The sequence below is a fragment of the Canis lupus genome, chromosome 36, assembly GCF_003254725.2.
Source record: "Canis lupus dingo isolate Sandy chromosome 36, ASM325472v2, whole genome shotgun sequence".
NCBI classification, from domain to species: domain Eukaryota; kingdom Metazoa; phylum Chordata; class Mammalia; order Carnivora; family Canidae; genus Canis; species Canis lupus.
In genome coordinates this window covers 15,756,986-15,780,863 of record NC_064278.1, presented here as the reverse complement: position 1 = coordinate 15,780,863, position 23,878 = coordinate 15,756,986, and the positions used below count along the sequence as shown (strand labels likewise).

General features: G+C 35.1%; 1 protein-coding gene across 4 annotated transcripts in view; it reads left to right on the top strand.

Annotated features, from left to right (window-relative positions):
- The window catches only part of TLK1 (tousled like kinase 1), a 150,437-nt gene that overhangs the window by 68,112 nt on the left and 58,447 nt on the right, over positions 1-23,878 (top strand). For 3 of the 4 annotated variants that reach the window (XM_025460142.3, XM_025460141.3, XM_025460144.2), the window contains 5 exons: positions 13,975-14,050; positions 18,199-18,245; positions 20,217-20,312; positions 21,912-22,001; positions 23,025-23,117. In XM_025460142.3, the coding sequence (XP_025315927.3) occupies positions 13,975-14,050; positions 18,199-18,245; positions 20,217-20,312; positions 21,912-22,001; positions 23,025-23,117 (402 nt within the window). The remainder of the gene's footprint in view (positions 1-13,974; positions 14,051-18,198; positions 18,246-20,216; positions 20,313-21,911; positions 22,002-23,024; positions 23,118-23,878) is intronic. The other variant, XM_049106085.1, reaches the window with a different exon arrangement.

Here is a 23,878-nt window from a genome sequence, read left to right as displayed (position 1 = left end):
GTCAATTAAGATAATGGCTATAAAAAGTGACTACGAATTGTCACTTAGGCTTAGTTTTAAACTAATGGGAGCAAGATACTAGATTATCGAGCATTAAGGAGAGCTTGGATAGTGAGGAAATAGTGACAGCAAATATTGACTACTCATGGCAGAATCTTGATAAAGGAATGGAGATGATGTCTAGAGTCTAACAGGCTTGACATATGATGTGTAGGAAAGGGCTTGTAACAGAGCTCTGACGACAGGACAAGGAAAGTGCTGAAAAGAGAGGAGAATATAGAACCAAGCTTAACACTTATTTTTTGGAGGTGGTATGAAATGCTGAGATCCAAAACCTAGGTGGGTGGGGTTCATTGTGGACATAATTGACTGGGAACATCTTTTCCCCTGATGGGCAAACTTCTAGCCTAATAACCTTTTTCTTACTCCACAATGAAATAGAGGTTGTCAGCTGAAGAAAAGAATCATGAGTGGGTTTTAGGTGTGAGAATGACAAAAATTTTATGTCAAGGACCAGAAAGGGAGTTTGCAGGGGATGAGGGAGATGGACATTTATCTTATTTAAATGTTTTAGAATGTCTGAAGGAGTTGGAAACAGCACCTGTGAGCATTGTCTGCTGGGTAAAAGTCCAGATTATTTTATGAGGATAAGAGAAGGAGAGAAGGATTCCTTGGTTATCTGTGTTTTCCAAGTTTTTTTTTTTTTTTTTTTTAGTTTTTTTTTTTTTAGTTTTTATTTATTTATGTTAGTCACACAGAGAGAGAGAGAGGCAGAGACACAGGCAGAGGGAGAAGCAGGCTCCATGCACCGGGAGCCCGATGTGGGATTCGATCCCGGGTCTCCAGGATCGCGCCCTAGGCCAAAGGCAGGCGCCAAACCGCTGCGCCACCCAGGGATCCCTGTTTTCCAAGTTTTAAAGTCTGCCTGATTCACCTATTCTCAGTTCTTGAAGAACCCATCTCTAAGCACAAAGATTTTCTCTACTTTCTCTAAAATCTTTGTGTTTGCTGTCCCCACCCATCCATACCCTAAGATACTAAGATAAATTATGTATGTTATTGCTCATTTGGAATTTATAATGAGGGGATCCCTGGGTGGCTCAGCGGTTTGGCGCCTGCCTTTGGCCCAGGGCAGGATCCTGGAGTCCCGGGATCGAGTGCCACGTCGGGCTCCCAGCCTGGAGCCTGCTTCTCCCTCCTCCTGTGTCTCTGCGCCTCTCTCTCTCTCTCTTTCTCTCTCTCTCTCATAAACAAGTCTTTTTTTTTTTTTAAAGAATTTATAATAAACATTAATACCATAACTCTCTTTCCTACTGCCTTTGGATGTCCTAGAATGTATTTTATGTTACTATGTTATTTCTAACTAAGGTTGAAATATTTGTGGCTGAATATAAATATAATTGAATTACACCATCTTTAATAATGTTGGAGAAGCATATTTAAGTCTATTTCTACCTGTGTGTTTGTATACAACATATTACATAAGGTTGGTAAAGCAAACACACATGTCAAATTTATTTTTGCCTCAGTTTAATCTTTAGTACTTATTTTTTATAATCCTTCTATGTAACCTGAATCATTGATTTTGAACATTTTAAAAAGATTACTTCTCTTTCTAGAACCAAAGTTTTTTTGCCTTTTCCTCCTGAGTAATTACTGGTTCTTTAACCCTCTGTCCACTGGCATTGAATTACTGTTTATTTTTGGTCCAAGTACATTTGATTTTTGAGTTTTTTAGGATTAAGGATTTTAATTATAGATACACGGAAGCTAGGATAGTTATTGCATCTGGATATTTAAACTTAGATCCATTTTCAAAATTGTAATGAGAGAAAAATATGATATGGTACCTTGATTGTCTTAATTTACTCCTAATGCTGATTAATGAAGGTCATTTTATGAAAGTTCTGATTAGCTTTGTCATTTGAATTAAGTTTCTAGAAGTGGTCTTAAGACTTAAATGAGATTTTTTTATTCGCATTCGAATTGAAGTGATGGTATTGAAGATATTTTGAAGCATTAATGGTTCTCTTCTTTTTTAAAAAAATAATTTTCAAAGGACCACATTGTGGATTCTTATTTTCATATTTTGGAGGAAGTAGAAATTAAGAACACCAGGGAATTAGACCTAAAATTAGTTTGAACCTGACTTTAGGAGGCCACTTTTTCCATTTCTATAACTAGTGATACCGTTACAGAGTTCTTTAATAGGTTATATTTAATGTAAAATCTCTTTTGTTGAAAAGGTATTTTAAAATTACACATACACATTTACAAATTGATTCAAATGGATTATCTTTTGATATTAGTAAATTGGCTGGTTATTAGAACGGTAAGAGTATTTCCTGTTTTTACCTCTTTTCTGTTCATACCCATCTCTACCTTTTCATATTTACTTTTTTGCCTTCTTAATAGTATTTGGCTTAAATGTTTGCTCAGTGAATACTTGGATATCCTAGATTGATTGGAAATTATGATTCTATTTGAAAATAGAGATAATACCCTAAGTTTTAGGTTTTAGATGGACTTAAAAAAAATCATTAAAGTTTTACTTGTCTATTTGTTATAACCCAGAGAAATTTTTTTGTTAGTGTCTTAGTCTGAATACCCAGTAAGAAAGAAGAAAACTTGAAAAATGAATTTAGTGATGTGTAGTTAAATATTACTGAAAGTTACATTTTCATGCCTATTCCTTCCCCAGGTGAGTTACCTTGTTTTTTACTTTATTTTGTTTAAATCTATTCAGCAACTCAAGATTGACCTAGGTTCGTGCCTTCGTCAATTTTAAGAAATATTCTTTGTATCCTGCTGCCTACATTATTTTCTAAAATGTTTTATACTGATAAATGATTTTTGTGGTAATCTATTTGACAAATTGTTCTCTTATCTTTGTGCTGGTAGTATTTTCTCATTAATTCTTACTATGTTAGGTGGACCAAACCAAATCTTACCAAGTATTACTATGTTAATTGTTTTACTGAGACACTGTATATAACAGTGTTGCTATAAACAATAAATAATATGTATAATAACAGTGTCCTCTTGAAGGAGAGTACTTTGTGTGCATGCAAAATGGTGTATTTTATAACACTAATAAAGACATTTTCTCAGGAGAGGAGTTAAGTTTGTTTTTTTCTCTCCCTTATAAGACTAATAATCATACTTCTAAATTATGAGATTTAAAAGTTCCTGTGGAATAGCTGGAATTACTTTGTAAAATTTCCTTTTATTTAAAAAGAGAAAACTATTTAATACTACCACTGTACATTAAAGGATATGCTCTTAGAGGAACTATATTCAGCTAACAGGTAGAGTGTCTGACCCTAATGTATATTAATGACAAGGGTTCACAGCAAAAGAAGTGAGTCTATTCTGGTTGAATATAAATGTCCTTAGACTCCTGAAAGGAAAACCGAACTGGTAACCAAATGTGTGTCTGATTCTGGCTCTGTGCCTCTGTTTCCATAAAGGTGGAGGAGGACTATGTCAAAGTCACCTGGGAAGGTTTTGCAAAGGAAAAGTATTCAGGCTGCCTGCTTGGAAATTCTGATATACTCTGTCCAGATAATCTTTTGACTTCTTATAAATTATGAAATCTTGAAATAATGGTTCTGTAACCCATTTACATAGCCAGCAAATAAATAGCTCTTAAATGTTTCCCTCTATACAACTGCATTTAGTGTCAGTGTTTAGTGGTTTTTAGAACAAAAAAGTTCTAAGCTGATTGATCAAAATAAGTTTGGAAGAGAGAAATGCCGGGTCATTCTAAAAATTAAGACATACATTTAAAGTGGAACCTGGTATAGTGCTTGACCATTGTATATGCTAAGTAAATGTCTGTTGAATAAATCTAACATCACTTTAGTTGTAGCATACTATACTGGGAGTTTTTGTGTCAATTACAGATGATTCTTAGGTAGTCATCAAAGCAAGGTTCCTCAACCTTAACCTTGATAATAATCAAGGTTAGGGGTGGGGTTGTCTTATAAATGTAGGATATTTAGCAGCATCTCTGCCTGACACATTAGATATCTGTAGCACATTTTCTTCCTTTCCCCTAACCCCTCCCTTCCAACTTGTGCTACTGAAAATATCTCCAGGTATATATATAATATATCTCCAGGTATTGTCAAATATCCTCTGGTTGAGAACCACCCCATTAATGAAGGAGAGAGAATAGTTCAAGCATGTTACCTGGGGAGCTAGATTTCAACTCTTAAGTTTCACATCTCCTAAGTATGGAAACAGCAACTTAGAGAGGTTAACTAATTTGCCTACAGATAGTAAGTTAACAGTCAAAATTCTAATTTTGCAGTATCCATTTTGTTTCAAAGTGATGCTCTCAACTACTGTGTCTATACTCTCTCTGCATAACTAAGGTAATATGTAATTCATTAAATGATCCTAGCTAGTCTTTTGAAAAAGATGGTATTCCTTTTTGGAAATATTTAGATTTAAGATGATTTATAGTAACATCAAATTTGGCAATCCAAGATATGCCTGAACTAACAGCTTTTCACACATGTTTTATCTGATAAATACTGCTTTTAGTCTGAATTTTAAGGGCAGTCAGCACAAGCTGACATTACTGAGAAATTTGGCTTCAGTATGTTATACTATAGTAGAGTTTTAAAAATATTAGATGTATTTTTATGTCAGCAAAACAGTATTATGATTAATCCTCATTTTCTAAAATAACTAAGTAACCATGACAACCCATTGGACTTCTTACGTCCTAATGAGTTTTCTGCTATATGGCACAATTTGGGTCTTTAATTTTTAATAGAAGATTCTATTAATAATTTCTCTTTTTTTAAAGATTTATTTGAGAGGGAGGGAGCACCCACATGCCCACATGTGATTGGGGGAGGGGGCAGAAGGAGAGAGAATCTGAAACAGACTCCCTGCTAAGTGCAGAGCCTAGCACAGGGCTCTATCTCATGACCCTTGAGAACATGACCTGACCTGAAATCAGGGGTCAGATGCTTAACTGACTGAGCCACTTAGGTGCCTCAAGAATAATTTCTTAATTTTAGGCAATTTCCGATGTGGAATATGCAGGACTTAAAAATATATATATATATACTATAGCTAATCCTGATAATGCATCACTTTTGGAGCTCTTTCTTTCTTTTTTTAAGATTGATTTATTTAATTGAGAGGGGGAGAGAGTCTTAAGCAGACTCCTTGCTGAATATGGAGCCTGTCTTGGAGCTCAGTCTCATTATCCATGAGATCACGACTTGAGTTGAAACTAAGAGTTGGACAGCTTAACTGATTGTGCCACTGAGGCATCCTGGAGCTCTATAAAAGTAAGGATTCCTTTGACCTCTCTCCAGAGATGGTTAAATTTGGAACGGGGAGCATGAGCTTTAAACCAAAGCTTTGTAAGTGGTTATGATATATAGTAACATTGAGAATCAGAGCTAATATTTGAATGATAGAACAATTTCTTTTAAAAAACAACTCACTTTTGGGGGTTATAAGTGTATTGCTATAGAGAATAATAATGGAATACCGCCTTTTAAAAAAACATCATATAGATATTTAAAGATTGGTGGGCATTGTCACAGTGAAAGTGTAGATTGATACTGGCTTTGAAAATGCACTTTGGTGATATGTTTAAAGTGTGTAGTGTACCTATTCTGTGACACAATATTTGCACTTAAAAGTGTCTATCCCAAAGAAATTGTTTTAAGGATCTAGGGATTCATGTTCAAGGAAAGTCTATAGGGATATTATTATACAGGAGTATGTTACTCCATCATGAGTGTCACACCGGGAGAAAAGTTGTGAAATCACTGTTCTAAATTTTACTATTGTAAGTAGTCTCAAAATGCCAACATTTCCAGAATAAGTTATCTTAAAAATTTGCTTTTTCCTCCCACAGCAGTTGCTCTATATGGCTGTTTTATTCTGATTGAAGATCTGAACACTTAAAAGATCTTATGAATAGGAGAGAAAGTCCAACTTTATTTTAATTTTTGGTTTATATTATTCAATAAATAAAGCCTTTAAGGGAAAGCCAGAGAAGAGAAAATGCCAAGAAATAGTTATGCTTTGTAAATTGTAAGAAAATGGCAAATAAGATTGCACTTCATCAATTCTGTAGACTTGGTGTGCTCCTTTAAACATACATGAATGCAAATTAAAATGGGTCCAGAATAAAGGAGCTTGAGAAGTCTGAGTATGGCAAGTAAAGGTAGTTCTTAAAAACTGAGAGTAAGATTGCATTTGTATTATAGATCTTTTAGGTGCTGATGTGCTTGTGGATATTGTCTATTTGTGAGGGGAATAAAAATCCTTCAGGCTTTTAAAAATGATGTGAGATGGCACAGTTTAAGTTACCTGTAAGATAGCACATATTTTAGTTGGATAGCTATCCAAATTTATCTTATTGGCTCTCCACCATCTGTGATAATACATATTATTAAATAATAAAGGCAGTACAACAGAAAGTAGGCTACAATCAAAATTGCTGATATGTTGGTTGGATTTACTTCAAACAATAAGGAAATGCTCTTATTTCATAATAGGATCCCAAAATGTTGCATACATAAACTTTTTTTATACTAGATATTGAAATCAGCAGTATAATAAAGATCTTCTTTTAGATGTCAAAGATTCAGGCAAACATTTCCAGATAATAATAGTTCTCCATATTAAAATTTTCACTCTTGGGCAGAGACAGACTGTGAATTTCAGGTCCTGCCAGCTCAAAATCATCCTTGAATTAGGATGTACATATTTCATGATAGTTTTATCTAAATGTAAATTGGATGCAAAGCAGCAAGGAAATTTTTACAATAGAATTGTAGTTTTCTTATAATGCATTATTCTAACCAAATTTTTATAGCAAAGGGTTGGAAGAAACAGTATCATGTACATTTGATATTCTTGAATAGAACATCTATTTTACATTGACTATTTTTATAAAGCTCCAGATTTCCTTTCTAGTTCAGTGCTGTTTTGATATGTGCCATTAAAGTAACAGATTTCTCCAGCATTTTCCTGTCTTACATCTATTTCAACAAATTTTGCCAAGCAATATGGAATAAAATTGAACATTGGTATTACCAGCTTCAGGCAAAAAAAATTTGTCATGCCTTTTGTTCAAAGTACAGTGACCGGGATCCCTGGGTGGCGCAGCGGTTTGGCGCCTGCCTTTGGCCCAGGGCGCGATCCTGGAGACCCGGGATCGAATCCCACGTCGGGCTCCCGGTGCATGGAGCCTGCTTCTCCCTCTGCCTGTGTCTCTGCCTCTCTCTCGCTCTCTGATGACTATCATAAATAAATAAGTTAATTAAAAAATTTAAAAAAAAAAAAAAAAAAAAAAAAACAAAGTACAGTGACCTTAAATTCGATACCTGAGTAACTCTATGAATTGTTGGAATAGCCAGTGACTTGTATTTTTGAAACCAGTCTTTAGGTAAATAAATCAGTTGGAAAAAACATATTCCAACAAAACTGAAGATTGAATATCTTGTATGGATATTATTTAATAATAGAATAACTTTTCTATTTTTTTCTTAAAAATTTCATTCATTTGAGACTGAGAAAGCACAAGGGGGGAGGTGGTGAGGAAGGGGGAGAAGCAGACTCCCCACTGAGCAGAGAGCCTGATGTGGAATCAATCCCAGGACCCCAGGACCATACCTGAGCCAAAGGCAGATGCTTAACTGACAGAGCCAACTAACCAAGAGTTAGATGCTCAACCAACTGCAGCACCCATGCACCCTACTTTTCTTTCTGTCTTAAAGTATTTTCTCATTTAACAGGTAGAGATTAAATACATCTGTTTCTATTAACTGTAGTAATTTTTTTTATAGATGATGATATCTCACTTTGTGTTATCCAGTCAGGGCTGATGAAGTCTACTTAAGGTAGAGGTAAAGAATACATTTTAATATCCACTTCCTCCTCTTTTGTGATGTTATAATGGTATCTTTTCACATAGTGTTAAAATTTCCTATAAAGCATTTGTGCCAAAAAATTTAAATATCTCTAGTTGAAGGCTGATAGAGGTGGTTATCTGTTTTCATGCCACAATCTCCCTCTTTCTGTGATTTATCTCCCTCCTGTGACAGTGTTAAGATTGTAGTTTTCTTATATTTTGTCTTATTTGCATTGAAGAAACACATTTTTATTTTAAAAATAAGGAGCCAGATAAAACAAGATCCCATATTAGATTTGAAAACTTTAATAATCACTGGCTTAAATTCTAAGTAAAATAGAAGCATTAGTTTATTTATATCAGTATCACCTCTTGAGTACTTTAGATTTGTCTTTTTTTTTTTTTTAAACTTTTATTTATTTATATGACAGAGAGAGAGAGAGAGGCAGAGACACAGGCAGAGGGAGAAGCAGGCTCCATGTAGGGAGCCCGGCATGGGACTCGATCCTGGGTCTCCAGGATTACATCCAGGGCCGAAGGCAGTGCCAAACCACTGGGCCACCGGGGCTGCCCTGTTTTTTGAACATAGGTTTCAACTGCTAGAAAATACCATGGAAATTCTCCCTAATATATCTTGGTACATTTAAATGTCAGAGTAATCATTCAGATTTTGGTATGATTACAAATTAGCATTTAGAAAACTAAATTGATTTAAATAGTACCAGCCTCTCCTTTCATCATTTTCTCCTAACCACTGTTCCATTGTTATGTCAGAATTATTTGACTTTTTATAATTGTGGTCATTATTCCATCTTTACTTTAAAAGCCAAATCAGGGGGCAGCCCAGGTGGCTCAGTGGTTTAGCACCGCCTTTGGCCCAGGACGTGATCCTAGAGACCTGAGCTCGAGTCCCAGGTCAGACTCCCTCCATGGAGCCTGCTTCTCCCTCCGCCTGTGTCTCTACCTCCCACCCCCCCCCCCCGCCCCCGTCTCTCATAAGTAAATAAATAAAATTTTTAAAAAGCCAAATCAGGGGCATCTTCGTGCTGCAGTTGGTTGAGCATCTAATTCTTGGTCTTGGCTCAGGCCTCAAAGTCATAAAGTGGAGCCCCGAATCAGACTCTGCTTATAGCCTGGTATCTGCTTGAGATTCTCTCCATCTGGCCTTCCCTCCACTTGCGTGCATTTTCATTCTCTCTCTCTCTCTCTTTAAAATAAATAAATCTTTAAGAAAAAAGTCAAATCATATTATTTTGCCTTCCATATTTATTTTGCCTTCCTTATTGAGGTCAGTTGTAATGCAGTAGTTGAGGAAAAAAAACAGAGGAAAGAAATGACAGCATCAGCAAGTGCAGTTATAAACTTGAAAATGTTCTCTGTGAAGTGCACAATATCCGCAAATTTTTATGCCTTGTGCAAATCCAAAGCTAGCCTCATTGATGTCTTTTGGATTTTTTTGGAATTACTGATCAAGATTAGTAACTTTTCAAATCTTTTTTAAGCTGTAGAACCCTTTCTCCAAAGTAAGTCTAATATGAAACTTCAGTGTTGTAAAATGATGGATGCTGTGTTTGCAAGCAGAGAGGTGGAGGTGGGATGGAATGTGTCTCTGATAGGCTAGAGCTTTAACTCAGCCACCTGCTCCTTCCCTTTCCCTCCTCTGTAACATCATTTGAGGCACAACCTCCTTTTCTTTAAGGTATCTCTGGAGTACAGTTTGAAAATTGTAGATAGCATTCTGAATTTTTTTTTTTTTAACTGATGAACCATTTTAGAGATAAATACTTGGTACATTTCTGCATATCCTAAATCCCCAAGGTTCTAAATTCTTAAATCCGTATCGAAAGAGTGATTCAGGAGAATTATTAGCAGTAGCCTTCGCTGAGAATTTTTTTTTTAATATAGGTATTGTTGAGATTTAAATTTAAATCCAAAAGAAAACTACTTAATGCACACTTTCCTGAGGTTAGTGATATAATAGGTTCTACACTCTGGTTCTGTGGCTGGTAATTGAGGAGAGAGTTAAACGGGATCTTAAAGAAGAAACATTACTTATTTTACATGCCCTGCAAGTTATTTGGAAGCTTTAGGGCAGAAACTGCTAATCATTTAACGGGTGATACATGATTGAAGTTTTGAAATAGGAAAAAAAATTGAAGTTTTGAAATACACAGAAATTTGGAATAATAGGATAGCCATTCAGATAAGAAAATTTATTGGGTGCTTACTGACATATAGAGGGTATACATCTGTTCCAGATGTGTACTGTGTTTCTTGTTTAATTCTCACAATCCTGTATCCTGTATTACGCATTTAAAATAGATGAGAATAGGGTGCGTGGCTGGCTCAGTCGGTAGAGCATGCGACTTTTGACCTCAGGGTCATGAATTCGAGATTACTAAAAAAAATTGATGAGAAAATTTGAGTCTTGAGTTAAATAACATACTGAGAATTATGGTAAATAATGGACCCAGAGTTTGATTCTTAGTCTCAGTCTGTGCTTCTTCAGAGACCCATGTGCTTGCTTCTTAAAGAAATTCTGGTTCTTTTGGGCTGACAGAACAAGTCCAAAATAATATGAGAGTGAGGAATGAGGTGATCATACTAGGACATTGGTGAGAAAAGATTAGGGTTTATAGGACAGGAGAAAATATGGTGGTGTGTTCATAATGGAAGCATTTATAGGTGAATTTTGTTATATGTTTCCCTTTTTCGTTTTTTATTTTGTTCAGCTTTTCAGTTTTTTATTACCTGTTTCCAACTTCTTTACCCATATTAGTCATACATTATGTTCTTAAAATTGATTTTAGCCCTGTCATCATTTTTTCTCCCTCCTTCCTCAAATTCTTCTCTGATTGAAATAAGGTAAATCTGTTGCCTTTTTGGGTTTTTAAAACTGTAATAATTATGCATTTGGGTGTTTCTTCATTCATTGTTTATTTTTTCAACCAAGAACAGAAAGCATTCCTTTTTAATTGTTGTTGCATCCAAGTTCTTTTTTTTTTTATTGGAGTTCAGTTTGCCAACATATAGCATATCACCCAGTGCTCATCCTGTCAAGTGCCCCTCTCCGTGCCTGTCACCCAGTCACCCCAACCCCCTGCCCACCTTCCCTTCCACTACCCCTTGTTCATTTCTCAGAGTTAGGAATCATTGTTTTTAACAAAATGACATTTCCCTCAAAGGACTGTCCCACTTTCCCATTCCATTAAATTTAAAATTTAGGTAGGGAAATTTTCCTCAAAGTTTTTACTAAGTAATCTATAGGTCTTTAAAAAAATTTTTAAAAGACCTTAAATATCTTCAAATACATATCCAGTGAAGTGTTTAATGAATGTTATTCAAAATAAGTTTTGAGAATTTCTGCATATACTGTAACTCCCCCCCCCCTTTTTTTAATACTGTAACTTTCCATCCCATTCTTTTTTTCTGAGATAGCCAGTGAATGTTAGCATTTAGGAGCTTTGTGGTAAATAAATCTGTGTTCACCCCAATTGAACCATCCTGCTGTCTCTACATTTAAAATGTAGCCTCTCAACCTAACTGATCCAGGGTTCCATGGAATATTTTAGAAAATGATATGGAACCATATAGATAGAAAATGTTTCCAGTATAAGTTTCAGAATTGTTTTATTCTTTGTGATTATTTTTGTTGTTGTTTCTTCAAAAGTAGCTAGTCAAGATTCAAGATAGAATTCAAATGAGAGCGAGCCTGCCGTGCTTAAAAATCAGTACAACAGTAAACTGTTTTTGAAAAACCACATTTTCTTGATCTCAGATTTTTTTTACATAAATTAATTTGGGGACATAAATTAATTTGGGGGAGAATATGAATATTATTTAGAAATCCTCTTTTGTTTTAAGATAGATTTTAAGGTTCTTTATAAAAATGTTAACTTAGAATTTTTAATTTGTAAAAATTAAAAAAAAAAAAAAAAAAAAAGGGATCCCTGGGTGGTGCAGCGGTTTGGCGCCTGCCTTTGGCCCAGGGCGCGATCCTGGAGACCCGGGATCGAATCCCATGTCGGGCTCCCGGTGCATGGAGCCTGCTTCTCCCTCTGCCTGTGTCTCTGCCTCTCTCTCTCTATCTGTGTGTGACTATCATAAATAAATAAAAATTAAAAAAAAAAAGAATTTTTAATTTGGTGTTATTTTTATTTTTAAAAAACTTGAAGATTGGTTATTGTTTATCTGAGTCTGATAACTAAACCAATAAACTATTTACCCTAAATTGCTGGTACATCACCTCCTGAGTAGATTGCCAGTTGGGGCAGATTTCTTTAAGATCTCTGGTTTTTGGTTTTTTGTTTGTTTGTTTTTTTAAAGATTTTATTTGTTTGTTTGTTTGTTTATTTATTTATTTATGAGAGAGAGAGAGAGAGAGAGAGAGAGAGAGAGAGGCAGAGACACAGACATAGGAAGAAGCAGGCTCCATGCAGGGAGCCCGACGTGGAACTCGATCCCTGGTCTCCAGGATCACGCCCTGGGCTGAAGGTGGCGCTAAACCGCTGAGCCACCCAGGCTGCCCAAGATCTCTGGTTTGTGTTGTGAAAACATATAGGCAGTTTATTGGACATGATGAATTTTATTTACACACTTGATACAATTTTGAAATATTTTTGTATAGTGAGTCATTCAGTTCTTGACATAGGGCACATAGCTTGTCATATAGAAGAAAAAAGAGCAGTTAGGCCTTAGAGATACAGATCTGAATTTGATTTAAATCCTGGTAACGTTGAATAAGTTATTTATCAAGTGATAACTATGCTAGGCATAAGGAAATGGGAAGTGAATTGTGGAGAAGGTAGAACTGTTGTTGAAGAATTCAGACACTAGAACATTCACTTGATCCTCTCTGAATCTGTTATGTTGACAAAATGTGAGAGAACTTAAAGTCCCTGTGATAATACTGAAGAGGAGTCATAGATGCTCAACACAAGTTAGGTAATGTGTTGTCGTTCATGCTGTTTAATCATAGACTACTCAGAGACAACAAAATGTGGATTATTTCCCTTCCTTGTTTGGGGACTGCATTGCCTTTAGAGATTTATTTTAAGTTGCCTTGATGTTTCATTCAAACATTCTTTGTTCTGGTACCAGACATACTTGCCAAGCTTCTAGAATTTGCGGGCTTTGTGCCATTGCATTGTGCTTTTGCTCTTATTTTTAATTTTTATCTAAGCACAACAGTTTGTCAGACTCCACAGAAATTACTTATTTCAGCCTAATGAAAACAATTTGAGAACAAAGAATTATCTAGGATAGGGGGATCTGCAGACTTTTTCTGTAAAGGGCCAAATGTTTTAGGTTTGGTGGACCATATAGTTTCTCTGTAAACTAACTCTGCTTTTGTACTGTGAAAGCAACCATAGTATAGTACATAAATGAATGAGTGTCGCTGTGTTCCAAGAAAACTTTATTTATGCACACTGAAATTTGAATTTCTTAAAATTTTTGTATCACGGTATTTTAATTATTAAGTTTTTCAGTTATTTAAAAATGTAAACGTCATGCCTGGATAATGGGCAAAAACAAAAATGGGTGGCTAGCCAGGTTTGGCCATTGGGCTACAGTTTGCTTCCCCCTGATTTAGAGCATAATCTATGAATTTGCTATAACTGTTAGGTAATAATTGTAGGGGTTGTATATATACTGGGGTTTGAGTTCTTTTTTTTTCATCCGTTTACTTTTATAGATTAAATATGTGTGAATAAAGAATACTAATAGGAAAAATGTAGGGTTTTTTTCTTTACTTGTCTCTCTTGCCTTTTGCCCAATCCAGTTAAGAATCTGAGGGATGTCTTTAAAAGACAGCTTACTCTCAAATTTTTCATCCATTTCAACCCAAGTTCTGTAAATGTGAATTTTAAGTAATGTGTACAAGGACTTCTATACTTTGAATATTTTAAATTTATATAATAGGAAATTTTATCTTTTAAAAAATTGTATGCAGTAACTTTACATCTCATGAGCACTGTTGAACAAAATAGTTACTTCGAAAATAAAAACTTTTATGCTGACTATAATAATTGTGTATGTAAAAACTGTAATTTTAAGTTCTGTTAACTTGCTTTCTGTAGACACCAGAGAAGAAACAATCGGACTCATCCAGAGGAAGAAAGAGAAAAGCAGAAAACCAGAATGAAAGTAGTCAGGGTAAGTGAAGTAGAATCTTTCAAAGCCAAATAAGCATTTATAATTAATTATTCTGATTTTAAATCAGTGAATAGCTCAACTATAAAAGTAATACTATATTTTTATAATTTTTATTGCTGTTATAAATTAATGCATTAATATTTTAGAAATGTACTTCCTATAAGAAATAATATGAAATTGAAATCTGTTGTGTACCATAGGTAGTGTGTGCTTACTGTTTTTAGGCTTTCTGACATTTCCCTTATTTTTTTAATTTGAGAATAGAAAGGCAAGTGTCATGTCCAAACCTGGCAATTACCTTACATCTTTCGTTTTTCTTTCTTTATCTGAATTATAGTATTGAAATAGCTTCTTGTCTTTGAATAAGAGCTTTAGGTGTCGCCTTAAAGTGCAAGTACCCAAAGTTTTCTTATTTCTTTTTCTTATTTATTTGAAAAAGAAAAAGACTATAAAAATGATTGAGAGACTTTTATTAAAGCACCATCTTTTTCTTTCTATACATGTGCTTCATTCATTCTTTCTTGCATACCTACCCTTTGTGATACAGGATAAGAAGATCATTTTCAAATCATTTACAAAACTCTTACAATGGACAACAAAATAGTATTGCCATTTAATTTGCCCACTCAAAATTAAAGACCATGAATTCGGGCAGCCCGGGTGGCGCAGCGGTTTAGCGCCGCCTTTGGCCCTGCCTTCGGTCCGGAGCGTGATCCTGGAGACCCAGGATCGAGTCCCATGTGGGGCTCCCTGGGTGGAGCCTGCTTCTCCCTCTACCTGTGTCTCTGCCTCTCTCTCTCTCTGTGTCTCTCATAAATAAATAAATAAAATCTTAAAAAAAAAAAAAAAAAAAAAGACCATGAATTCATTCTTACGTCCTATATAATGACTTTATACAATGATTACATGTTTTGGAGCCACTCATTAGCTATAAGGACTGGGGCCATGAACCTAAGCCTCACTTGTACTTACATGGGCACTGGCATCAAGGAATGTATTTGTAGCAACTATTTGTGTAGAAAGAAGAAGTTACATTATTCTCCCATCTTTCTATAAATGTGTGGTACTTTGTATCTTTGTTTTCTCTAAGCTCATTATTGGTCTTTTTTTTTTTTAATTTTTATTTATTTATGATAGTTAGAGAGAGAGAGAGGCAGAGACATAGGCAGAGGGAGAAGCAGGCTCCATGCACCGGGAGCCTGACGTGGATTCGATCCCGGGTCTCCAGGATCGCGCCCTGAGCCAAAGGCAGGTGCTAAACCGCTGCACCACCCAAGGATCCCCTCATTATTTGTCTTAGTGTAGTTCCACCAGGTTGTGGTTAATGGACTTGGAGCTTTATTTAGAGTAAAGTTATATTATCATAGTTTCAATGTTAGATTTAAAAACTCACTTAATAGCAGATCCCAAATTAAGGTAGGACTTCAAGCTATGTTTTAGAATCCATGTTTATTTCTTTATGGTCTGTTAACCCTAAGAATTGTCTGATTTTCTTATGATTTTAGAATGGTTGCCATTTTTGATTGGATTTACTTGTTTAAGTTTTCACACGTATTTGCTTTAGAGAGAGGTTGGCTTTCTGTGTTTTCCCCCCTCTTTCTTCAAGTCCAGAGCAAACCTCTCCTGTAATCATTAGTCCATTCCATATCCAGTTATGTCCAGCAGACATACTATGGCCCTTACAAAAACCAGGTCCATCTCTAAAATGGAAGGTGGATAAAGTCCCTGTTAGAAATGGAGGCTTTATGGAGAAGGGATGATACCTGAACAAAATTGAATTTCTTTTTTTATTTTATTTTATTTTTTAAAGATTTTATTTACTTATTCATGAGAGACAGAAAGAGAGAGAGAGAGAGGCAGAGACACAGGCAGAGAGAGAAGCAGGCTCCATGCTGGGGGCCCGATGTGGGACTCGATCCTGGGTCTCCAGGATCACGCCCTGGGCTGAAGGTGGGTGCTAAACTGCTGAGCCACCCAGGGATCCCCAAAATTGAATTTCTGATCAGAAGGGGAGGAGAACTAGGATAGAGGCCAGATAGTCAGCTTCCCTTGATAGTACATATGCTGTGTAGCGGGGGGCAGGAAGGGAGTTGTTAACAGAGCCACGTTTGGGTTCAGTTAGGGACAAAGAGGGACATACCTTCTGAATAGGCAACCAAAAATGCCTTCATTAAAGGATAGCACCTTCAGAATCTGCAGGTAAGTTGTTATAAGTGGAAGGAAAATTCCTTGGGAATACAGACATACCTTAGAGAGACTATAGGTTTGGTTCCAGACCAACACAATAAAGCAAATAGAGTCAAATGAATTTTTTTGTTTTCAAATGCATATAAAAGTATGTTTAGTCTATTGTATGCAATAGCATTGTCTAAAAAAAATCATACATACTTTAATTTTTAAAATTACTTAAAAATGCTGCCATGAGTTTTCAGTGATTTATAAGCACAGATAAAAAATTGCCATAACAAATATGTTGAAAAAAATTGAAATATTTTGAGAATTACTAAAATGTGACACAGACATGAAGTGAACAAATGTTATCTATTGGAAAAGTGCTGCCTATAGACTTGCTCAATGCAAGGTTGCTACACACCTTCAAATTGTGTTTAAAAAAAGAAAAAAGCATGGTATCAGTGAAGTTCAGCAAAACAAAGTATGCTTGTAAAATGTTTACAGTCTTTTTCTGACCTCTAAGTAAGTCTATACAAAACTATTGTTTGTACTTTCTAGGTACCATTCATAGTCTTGAGTATTTAATTTTTCTATAAAAGAATTTAAAGTTCTTGAACTCCTAAATATAATCTTGGTGTATCTCAATAATGCCTGGCACATAGTAGACACTCAGATATTTGTTGACTAAAATAAATTAATAAATGAATATAAGTCAGTATTGAATTGATAAGTGTCTGTGTTTATATCATCCAAAGCTTTTGACTTGATGGTATCATCGTTTTTCTTCGTATTGAAGAAATCATGTATTTTTTATCATTCCATTGAAGAGTGGTTGCCTCTCATTCAGAAAAGTGTCTCTGATGCTGTATTTCCTAGCACCTTCTTTTTTTTTTTTTAAGATTTTACTTATTTATTCATAGAGATGCAGAGAGAGAGAGAGAGGCAGAGACACAGGCAGAGGGAGAAGCAGGCTCCATGCAGGGAGCCCAACGTGGGACTCGATCCAGGGTCTCCAGATCACGCCCTGGGCTGCAGGCGGCGCTAAACCGCTGCGCCACCGGGGCTGCCCTCTTAGCACCTTCTTAATTCAATATTTATATAACTGATAAGGAGTCTGTGTTAGAGCAAAACTTTTTATTAAAGAACTGTGAGGGACATCTTGGTGGCTCAGTGGTTGAGTATCTGCCTTCTGCTTAGGGCGTGATCCCAAGGTCCCAGGATTGAGTCCCACATCAGGCTCCTCATGGGGAGCCTGCTTCTCCCTCTGCCTATGTCTCTGCCTCTCTCTCTGTGTCTCTCATGAATAAGTAAATAAAATCTTTTAAAAATAAAGAAATAAAGAGCTGTGATATTATTTAGACCACTTCTCAATAAGGTATAAGAGCAATATTTAAAATCTAGTTTATTAAAAAAACATCCTGTTAATCTGGGAATACTTTTTTAGAAAATTAAAACATTTAACAAAATAACATTCATGTTACAGCATGTTATTGTCAGTTTGTATGGTTTTGTGTTAAAGCTTTATTTGCGGGTATGAATTGGTTTGTCAGTTACACAGTTGCCACTTGTCTTTTTTTTTATTCATTGATTTGCTTTTATGGAAGTAGTAGCCATTAAGCAATATGAATAATGTAATTTTAAAAACAAGATCCTTTAATGTGATTCATTTATTTGGTTCTCTAGTAATCGGGACTTTAAAAGTTGACGTGTTTCTATTGAAATGTCATTTGAAAAAAAAAAAAAATGAAATGTCATTTGATTTTTGGATTTCTGAAATTGACATCTTACCCTCTGAGGGCTTTTAGTATAATTCTTTCAGTGTCCATCTTACCCAACTAAAATATGATCTTTTTTTTAAACAGATGATTTTTATGTGTATTCGGAAAATTAAATTTGACACAGTTTTTCTGATGTAATGCGATAAGTAGTTATGACTAACTTTAAATCTGTAAAAAATTTTTACTTTTATATTTTAGGAAAAAGTATTGGCGGACGTGGCCATAAAATTAGTGACTATTTTGAAGTAAGTATATTAACAAATATCTCCAGTTCTTAATATAATTTTGCTGTGGGCTGAAATAATTTCTTTGAAGCACAAGGTCAACTTTTGATTATCTACTTGATTTAGAGAGCAGAGCTTCAGTACTTTGTAATGTCCTATCTTCCTAGAAACTTAAAATTTACTTTTACATTGGTATGGAATATAATATAATTTTCCTTATATATTTGCTTATAACAACCCAGAGGATAGGTACAGTAGGTATACAGAATACAGTGTTTCTGTATTACAGAGGAGAAAACTGAGGACCAGAGATGTAAAGTTGACTATTTAAAGTCAAATTCTATATATGGTAAAACAAAAAGGGGTGCCTGGGTGGTACAGTTGGTTGAGTGTCTGACTGACTCTTGGTTTTGGTTCAGGTCATGATCTCTTAGGGTTGTGGGATCCAGCTGCCAAGTAGGGCTCCCCACTCAGCATGGAGTCTGCTTAAGATTCTCTCCTTCTCCTTCTGTCCCTCTCCCCTGTGTACAAGTGTGCATGTGCATGTTCTCTCTCTCTCTCTCTCTCTCTCTCTCTCTCTCTCTCAAATAAATAAATCTTTTTTTAAAAAAAAAGGAAGAGCAAGAAGAGAAGTTAAAGTCTAATAGCCTCTAGTTTAGAATTGTTTCTACTGTCAGTGCAGCCTTTATGATAGCGCCATTGCAACATTTGAGCCCTGTAGATAGAGATTAAATAATGATAGAAGTGTGAATCTAAAAGCCCCTGAAAATAATCAATAATGGTAAATGTAGATTCTTAACCCATCTAGAATATTTCCTTACTTCTACACAGAAATACTTTTGGCTACCAGTTTTACATTATAGAATGTTAAAATGATTGTTAAAACAACAAACATATCTGTTGGGTTGAAAAAACATATTTACTTGAGTGTGAGAGCACAATTTGCCAATTAGGGGAAGGGCCGCATTAAAAAAATTTTTTTACCATCCATTGTTTTTCTTAATTAAGTTTACAGAATCTGTGGTAAAACTGTTGCTAACCATGATCTTGTGTTGCTGACCTAGTGCTTTCTAGTTGTCAGTCCCTCAGTGTGCATATCAATTAACAATCTTTGCCAAAGGTTGGATCAATTCAAATAAACAAATCTTAAGTCTCTTGAATGGTCCTCATGTGTCATGAGTTATAATAGGCACTGCAGATTTTTAAAAAATTAGACAAAGTCCTTATATTACAGAAAGATACACTAAGATCCCTATCCCTTTTCTTCTCCTAATAACCTGAGAGGAAGCCAGTAGCAGTGAATTATTTTCTCCTCTCATTCTTGGTAGAAAAACATGAGAAATTTGAGCTCTGGAATACATTCAGTAGCTTCTCTTATGCACCTAAGTCATGCAACCGTTATGCATTTTGTGTATGGAAGGATTGATTTTTATAAGATTTTGTGCTATTAAAGGGAAGGTACTTGACTATGTAATTTTTTATATAGTACTACAGACATTCGAATTTTTAACATCTTGAGAATGTTTTCTATTTTAAGATTGTTTATTCACTAATATCTACTTCTAAATATATTAATTTGGGAGTATTCGGGATTATACTGGTTCAAACATTTATAAAGGAACAGTGTTAAAATTTAGTATATGTGCTGCTGAAGTGAGCACTACAGTGTTAAAATTTAAAGGAAAAATGTATTTATTTATTAATATATGTTCATTGTTTGGGGGGCATTTATTTATCTTGAGTCTACCACAATAACAAATTATAGTCAAGAAATAAGGGTCTTTACTAAACATAGTCTTTTCACATTCCTGTGATCAGTATTCTAGTCTTTTAGGACTTCACTGTAACTGACCTTAGTTTTGCTTTTTCTTGACCCATTTAAATCACTACCGAATTTAAAAGAAGAGATATTTAAATTAATTCTTAATGTCATGTCAAAAATAACATCTAACTAGACCTATTAAAGAGTGATGTTTCCTTTTTTTGTCTCAGTACCAAGGTGGGAATGGCTCAAGTCCAGTAAGAGGCATACCTCCTGCTATCCGTTCTCCTCAAAATTCACATTCACATTCCACTCCTTCCTCATCTGTAAGTTTTTACATGTATAGACTTCTGTCTGCTGAACCTATGTGTATATGTATAGTGAATAACTTTTCATTGAGAACTTCTGTATATATATTTATTTGTATTTATATTTTTAGAAAACCATTCTGTGAGGTAAGTTAAATTCTTTTAATGATCTGATGCTGTTAGAGCTTTATTTCTTCAAGTGAGATCCTTAAGTTAAATATTTTCTGAATCCGGGACGCCTGGGTGGCTCAGCGGTTGAGCATCTGCCTTTGACTCAGGATGTGATCCCGGTCCTGGGATTGAGTCCCATATTGGGCTTCCTGCATGGAGCCTGTTTCTCCCTCTGCCTGTGTATCTGCCTCTCTTTCTCTCTATGTCTCTTATGAGTAAATAAATAAAAATCTTAAAAAAAAAAAGATTTTCTGAATTAATTATATCCAAGCAGTAGTGTTCCTCTTTTTCTTTTTTTTTTAATTTTTATTTATTTATGATAGTCACACAGAGAGAGAGAGAGAGAGAGAGAGGCAGAGACACAGAGGGAGAAGCAGGCTCCATGCACCGGGAGCCCGACGTGGGATTCGATCCCGGGTCTCCAGGATCGCGCCCTGGGCCAAAGGCAGGCGCCAAACTGCTGCGCCACCCAGGAATCCCCCCCACCCTTTTTTTTAAGCAGTAGTGTTCCTATAAGAGAATGCTGTTGAGCTTATGGGACTAAAATGAATACCCTTATATTAGTCCATATTCAGTTATGATTTCCAATTTCTTTTCTTTCTTTTTGTTTTGTTTTTGTTTAATTTTCTTTATTTATTCATGAGAGACACAGAGAGGCAGAGACACAGACAGAGAGAGAAGTAGGCTCCATGCAGGGAGCCTGATGTGGGACTCCATCCCAGGACTCCAGGATCACACCCTGGGCCCAAGGCACTCAACCACTGAGCCACCCAGGTGTCCTCCAGGTTTTTTTTTTTTTTTTTAAATCAGTCTCTCTTATTTTTTCAGGTACCTTTGTTTTTTTACTTATAGTGACCCCTTCTGTTCCTTGCCTGTAGACATATACTTAGTTGTGTCTTAATTATTTTGTACCTTGGGTACATGATATTGCCATATCCAAAATAAGGCGTCAGACTCCACAGTAATTTTGAGTTACAGTGATGGCATTGATACAATGATATAATCTATTTTCAATGATGTGTTTTGAAACTAGTATCTAGATAAGCCATGAAACTCATCAGTAAATTGATATTATACTATACATGGGTGTGTTGGTACTAAGTTCTATGTTAAGATCTTTTCAGTTTTACTTTTTGAAACATCATCGTCTGTATACTATTTTTGTTTTGAAATAATATATTTTGCCTTGTTATAGTTAACAGACTGAAAACATGAAAATGTTTTTTATGGTTCTAGAATGTAAGCTTTCTTTCTCTGTGCCTCTGTAAGGGAGGGTAGTCTAAAAATGAATGCTTGTTGAATAAATGATTAAAAATTTTAAACAATCAATTATGTTTTAATTCAGTTATTATCCTGATAAAAACTTAAGAGATGTTAATTAGTTGTTGCTGAGACAAAAGCCTATATTTTTTCCTCCTAATGAAAAAATTTTAATCTTTTTTTAAGGTTCGACCGAATAGCCCTTCTCCTACTGCATTAGCTTTTGGGGACCACCCTATTATACAACCAAAGCAGTTATCCTTTAAAATTACTCAGGTAAATAGTAATTAAAATTTCTTTGTATGACTTCTAAGAAACTTAATAGAAATAACTAAGATGTCTTCTCTTTGTTTTATTTTTTTTTATTTTTTATTTTTTTTGTTTTAGACATAGTTATAAAGACATCAAGAAAGCTAATTACTAAACAAAAAAACAGTTTGTGGGGGGTAAGAAATTGAAACATGTAATTAACTATCAGCTTGTCCTTTTTTACATGCAGATTAAATATGTAGATGTTCTATGCATATTAAATAAACAGAACAAGCATGACATGTCAGTTTTGATTATTTTTGAACATACCATATAAACAATGTCTTCCTAAAACCTATTACATTTGTCATAAGTAACCATTAAAGCAGTTCATTTTGAGTATCTATATTTATGTATATTCATGTTTGCTATACACTTAAATATCACTTGAAAATCAGATATCTTTAATGGTTATTTGGTTTTATGAATTTTGAGTACTAAGTTTTTCTTTTTAACTTTCTACATGTGACAGTTTTTGGATTTTACTATCTCAGACCAGAGAAATTGGAAGAATAGATCTTTTTGCTTAGCCACTGTTATTACCCCAATTTATTGCCGTTAGACTTTTCTGTTAGGTCATGTCCAAGCTATTGTACATGCGTCAACAATATTCTTTCTTCGGATAATCTTTAGGCTAGGATTACAGGTACCTTGCTTTCAGTCAATGAACAACTCATGAAAGTTTTTGCCGTGTTCAAAAATCAGCTAGAGTTGATAGCACAAAGCTGTGGTTATACTGAATTTTAATGAAGAACATAATAATACTCTAAAATATTAGTAATCAGTCTTTTAAATGTTTCTTTGTAAGCTTGTAGAATTTATACCTCTGAAGATATTAAAACTTAAAATTATATTAAGACTTTCTGGGATAACTTTTACATACACAAACTCACGTGTTTTCTTTGTTTTTAGAAGCACTAAGATCTAGTTTTATATTTGCATGTAATAATATGTTTAATGGAGATAATAAAATCGCTTTCTTTCATTTAGACTGATCTCACAATGCTGAAATTAGCAGCATTAGAAAGTAATAAAAACCAGGACCTGGAAAAGAAGGAAGGTCGTATAGATGACTTGCTCAGGGTAAGTAGGAAGTCATGGAGGGGAAAAAATTGAGTAAATTATTTGGCAGTTACAAAATTTGAGGAATACTTAGAACTATAAAAAATTATTTAGCTGGAAAAAAAATAAGCTTTTCCTGGTAGTTTTATGTACATGAAAATCACTATTTTAAAGTGAAAATTATTAGCTCTTTAAATGTGAATTGAGAGGGGCACCTGGGTGGTACAGTCTGTTGAGTATCTGACTCTTGGTTTCAGCTCAGGTTGTGGTCTCAGCTGAAGTCATGAAATTGAGCCCCACGTTGGGCTCAGAGCAGAGACTGCTTGAGCTTCTCTCTCCCTCTCCCTCCGCCCCTCCCACCTATGTTCTCTCTCGCTCTCTCTCAAATATATGAGTAAGTCTAAAGTAAACAGATAAAGGTGAATTGAGAAAAGTTGGAGAAATAGAGGGAAGTTTATAAAATTTATTTTTATTTGATCAACTATTATAAGTCAGATGGCCATTTTATGTTAGTTTTAAAGGTAATTGATTTTGTTATAAACCTGACATTTTATATTATACAAGATGAAGTAACTACTGCAATCCTGTGAGATTTTTTTTTTTTTTTTTTTTTTTTTAATTTATTCAGAGAGAGAGAGAGACTGAGAGGCAGAGACACAGGCAGAGGGAGAAGCAGGCTCCATGCACCGGGAGCCTGACATGGGACTTGATCCTGGGTCTCCAGGATCAGACCCCGGGCTGCAGGCGGCGCTAAACCGCTGCGCCACCGGGGCTGCCCAATC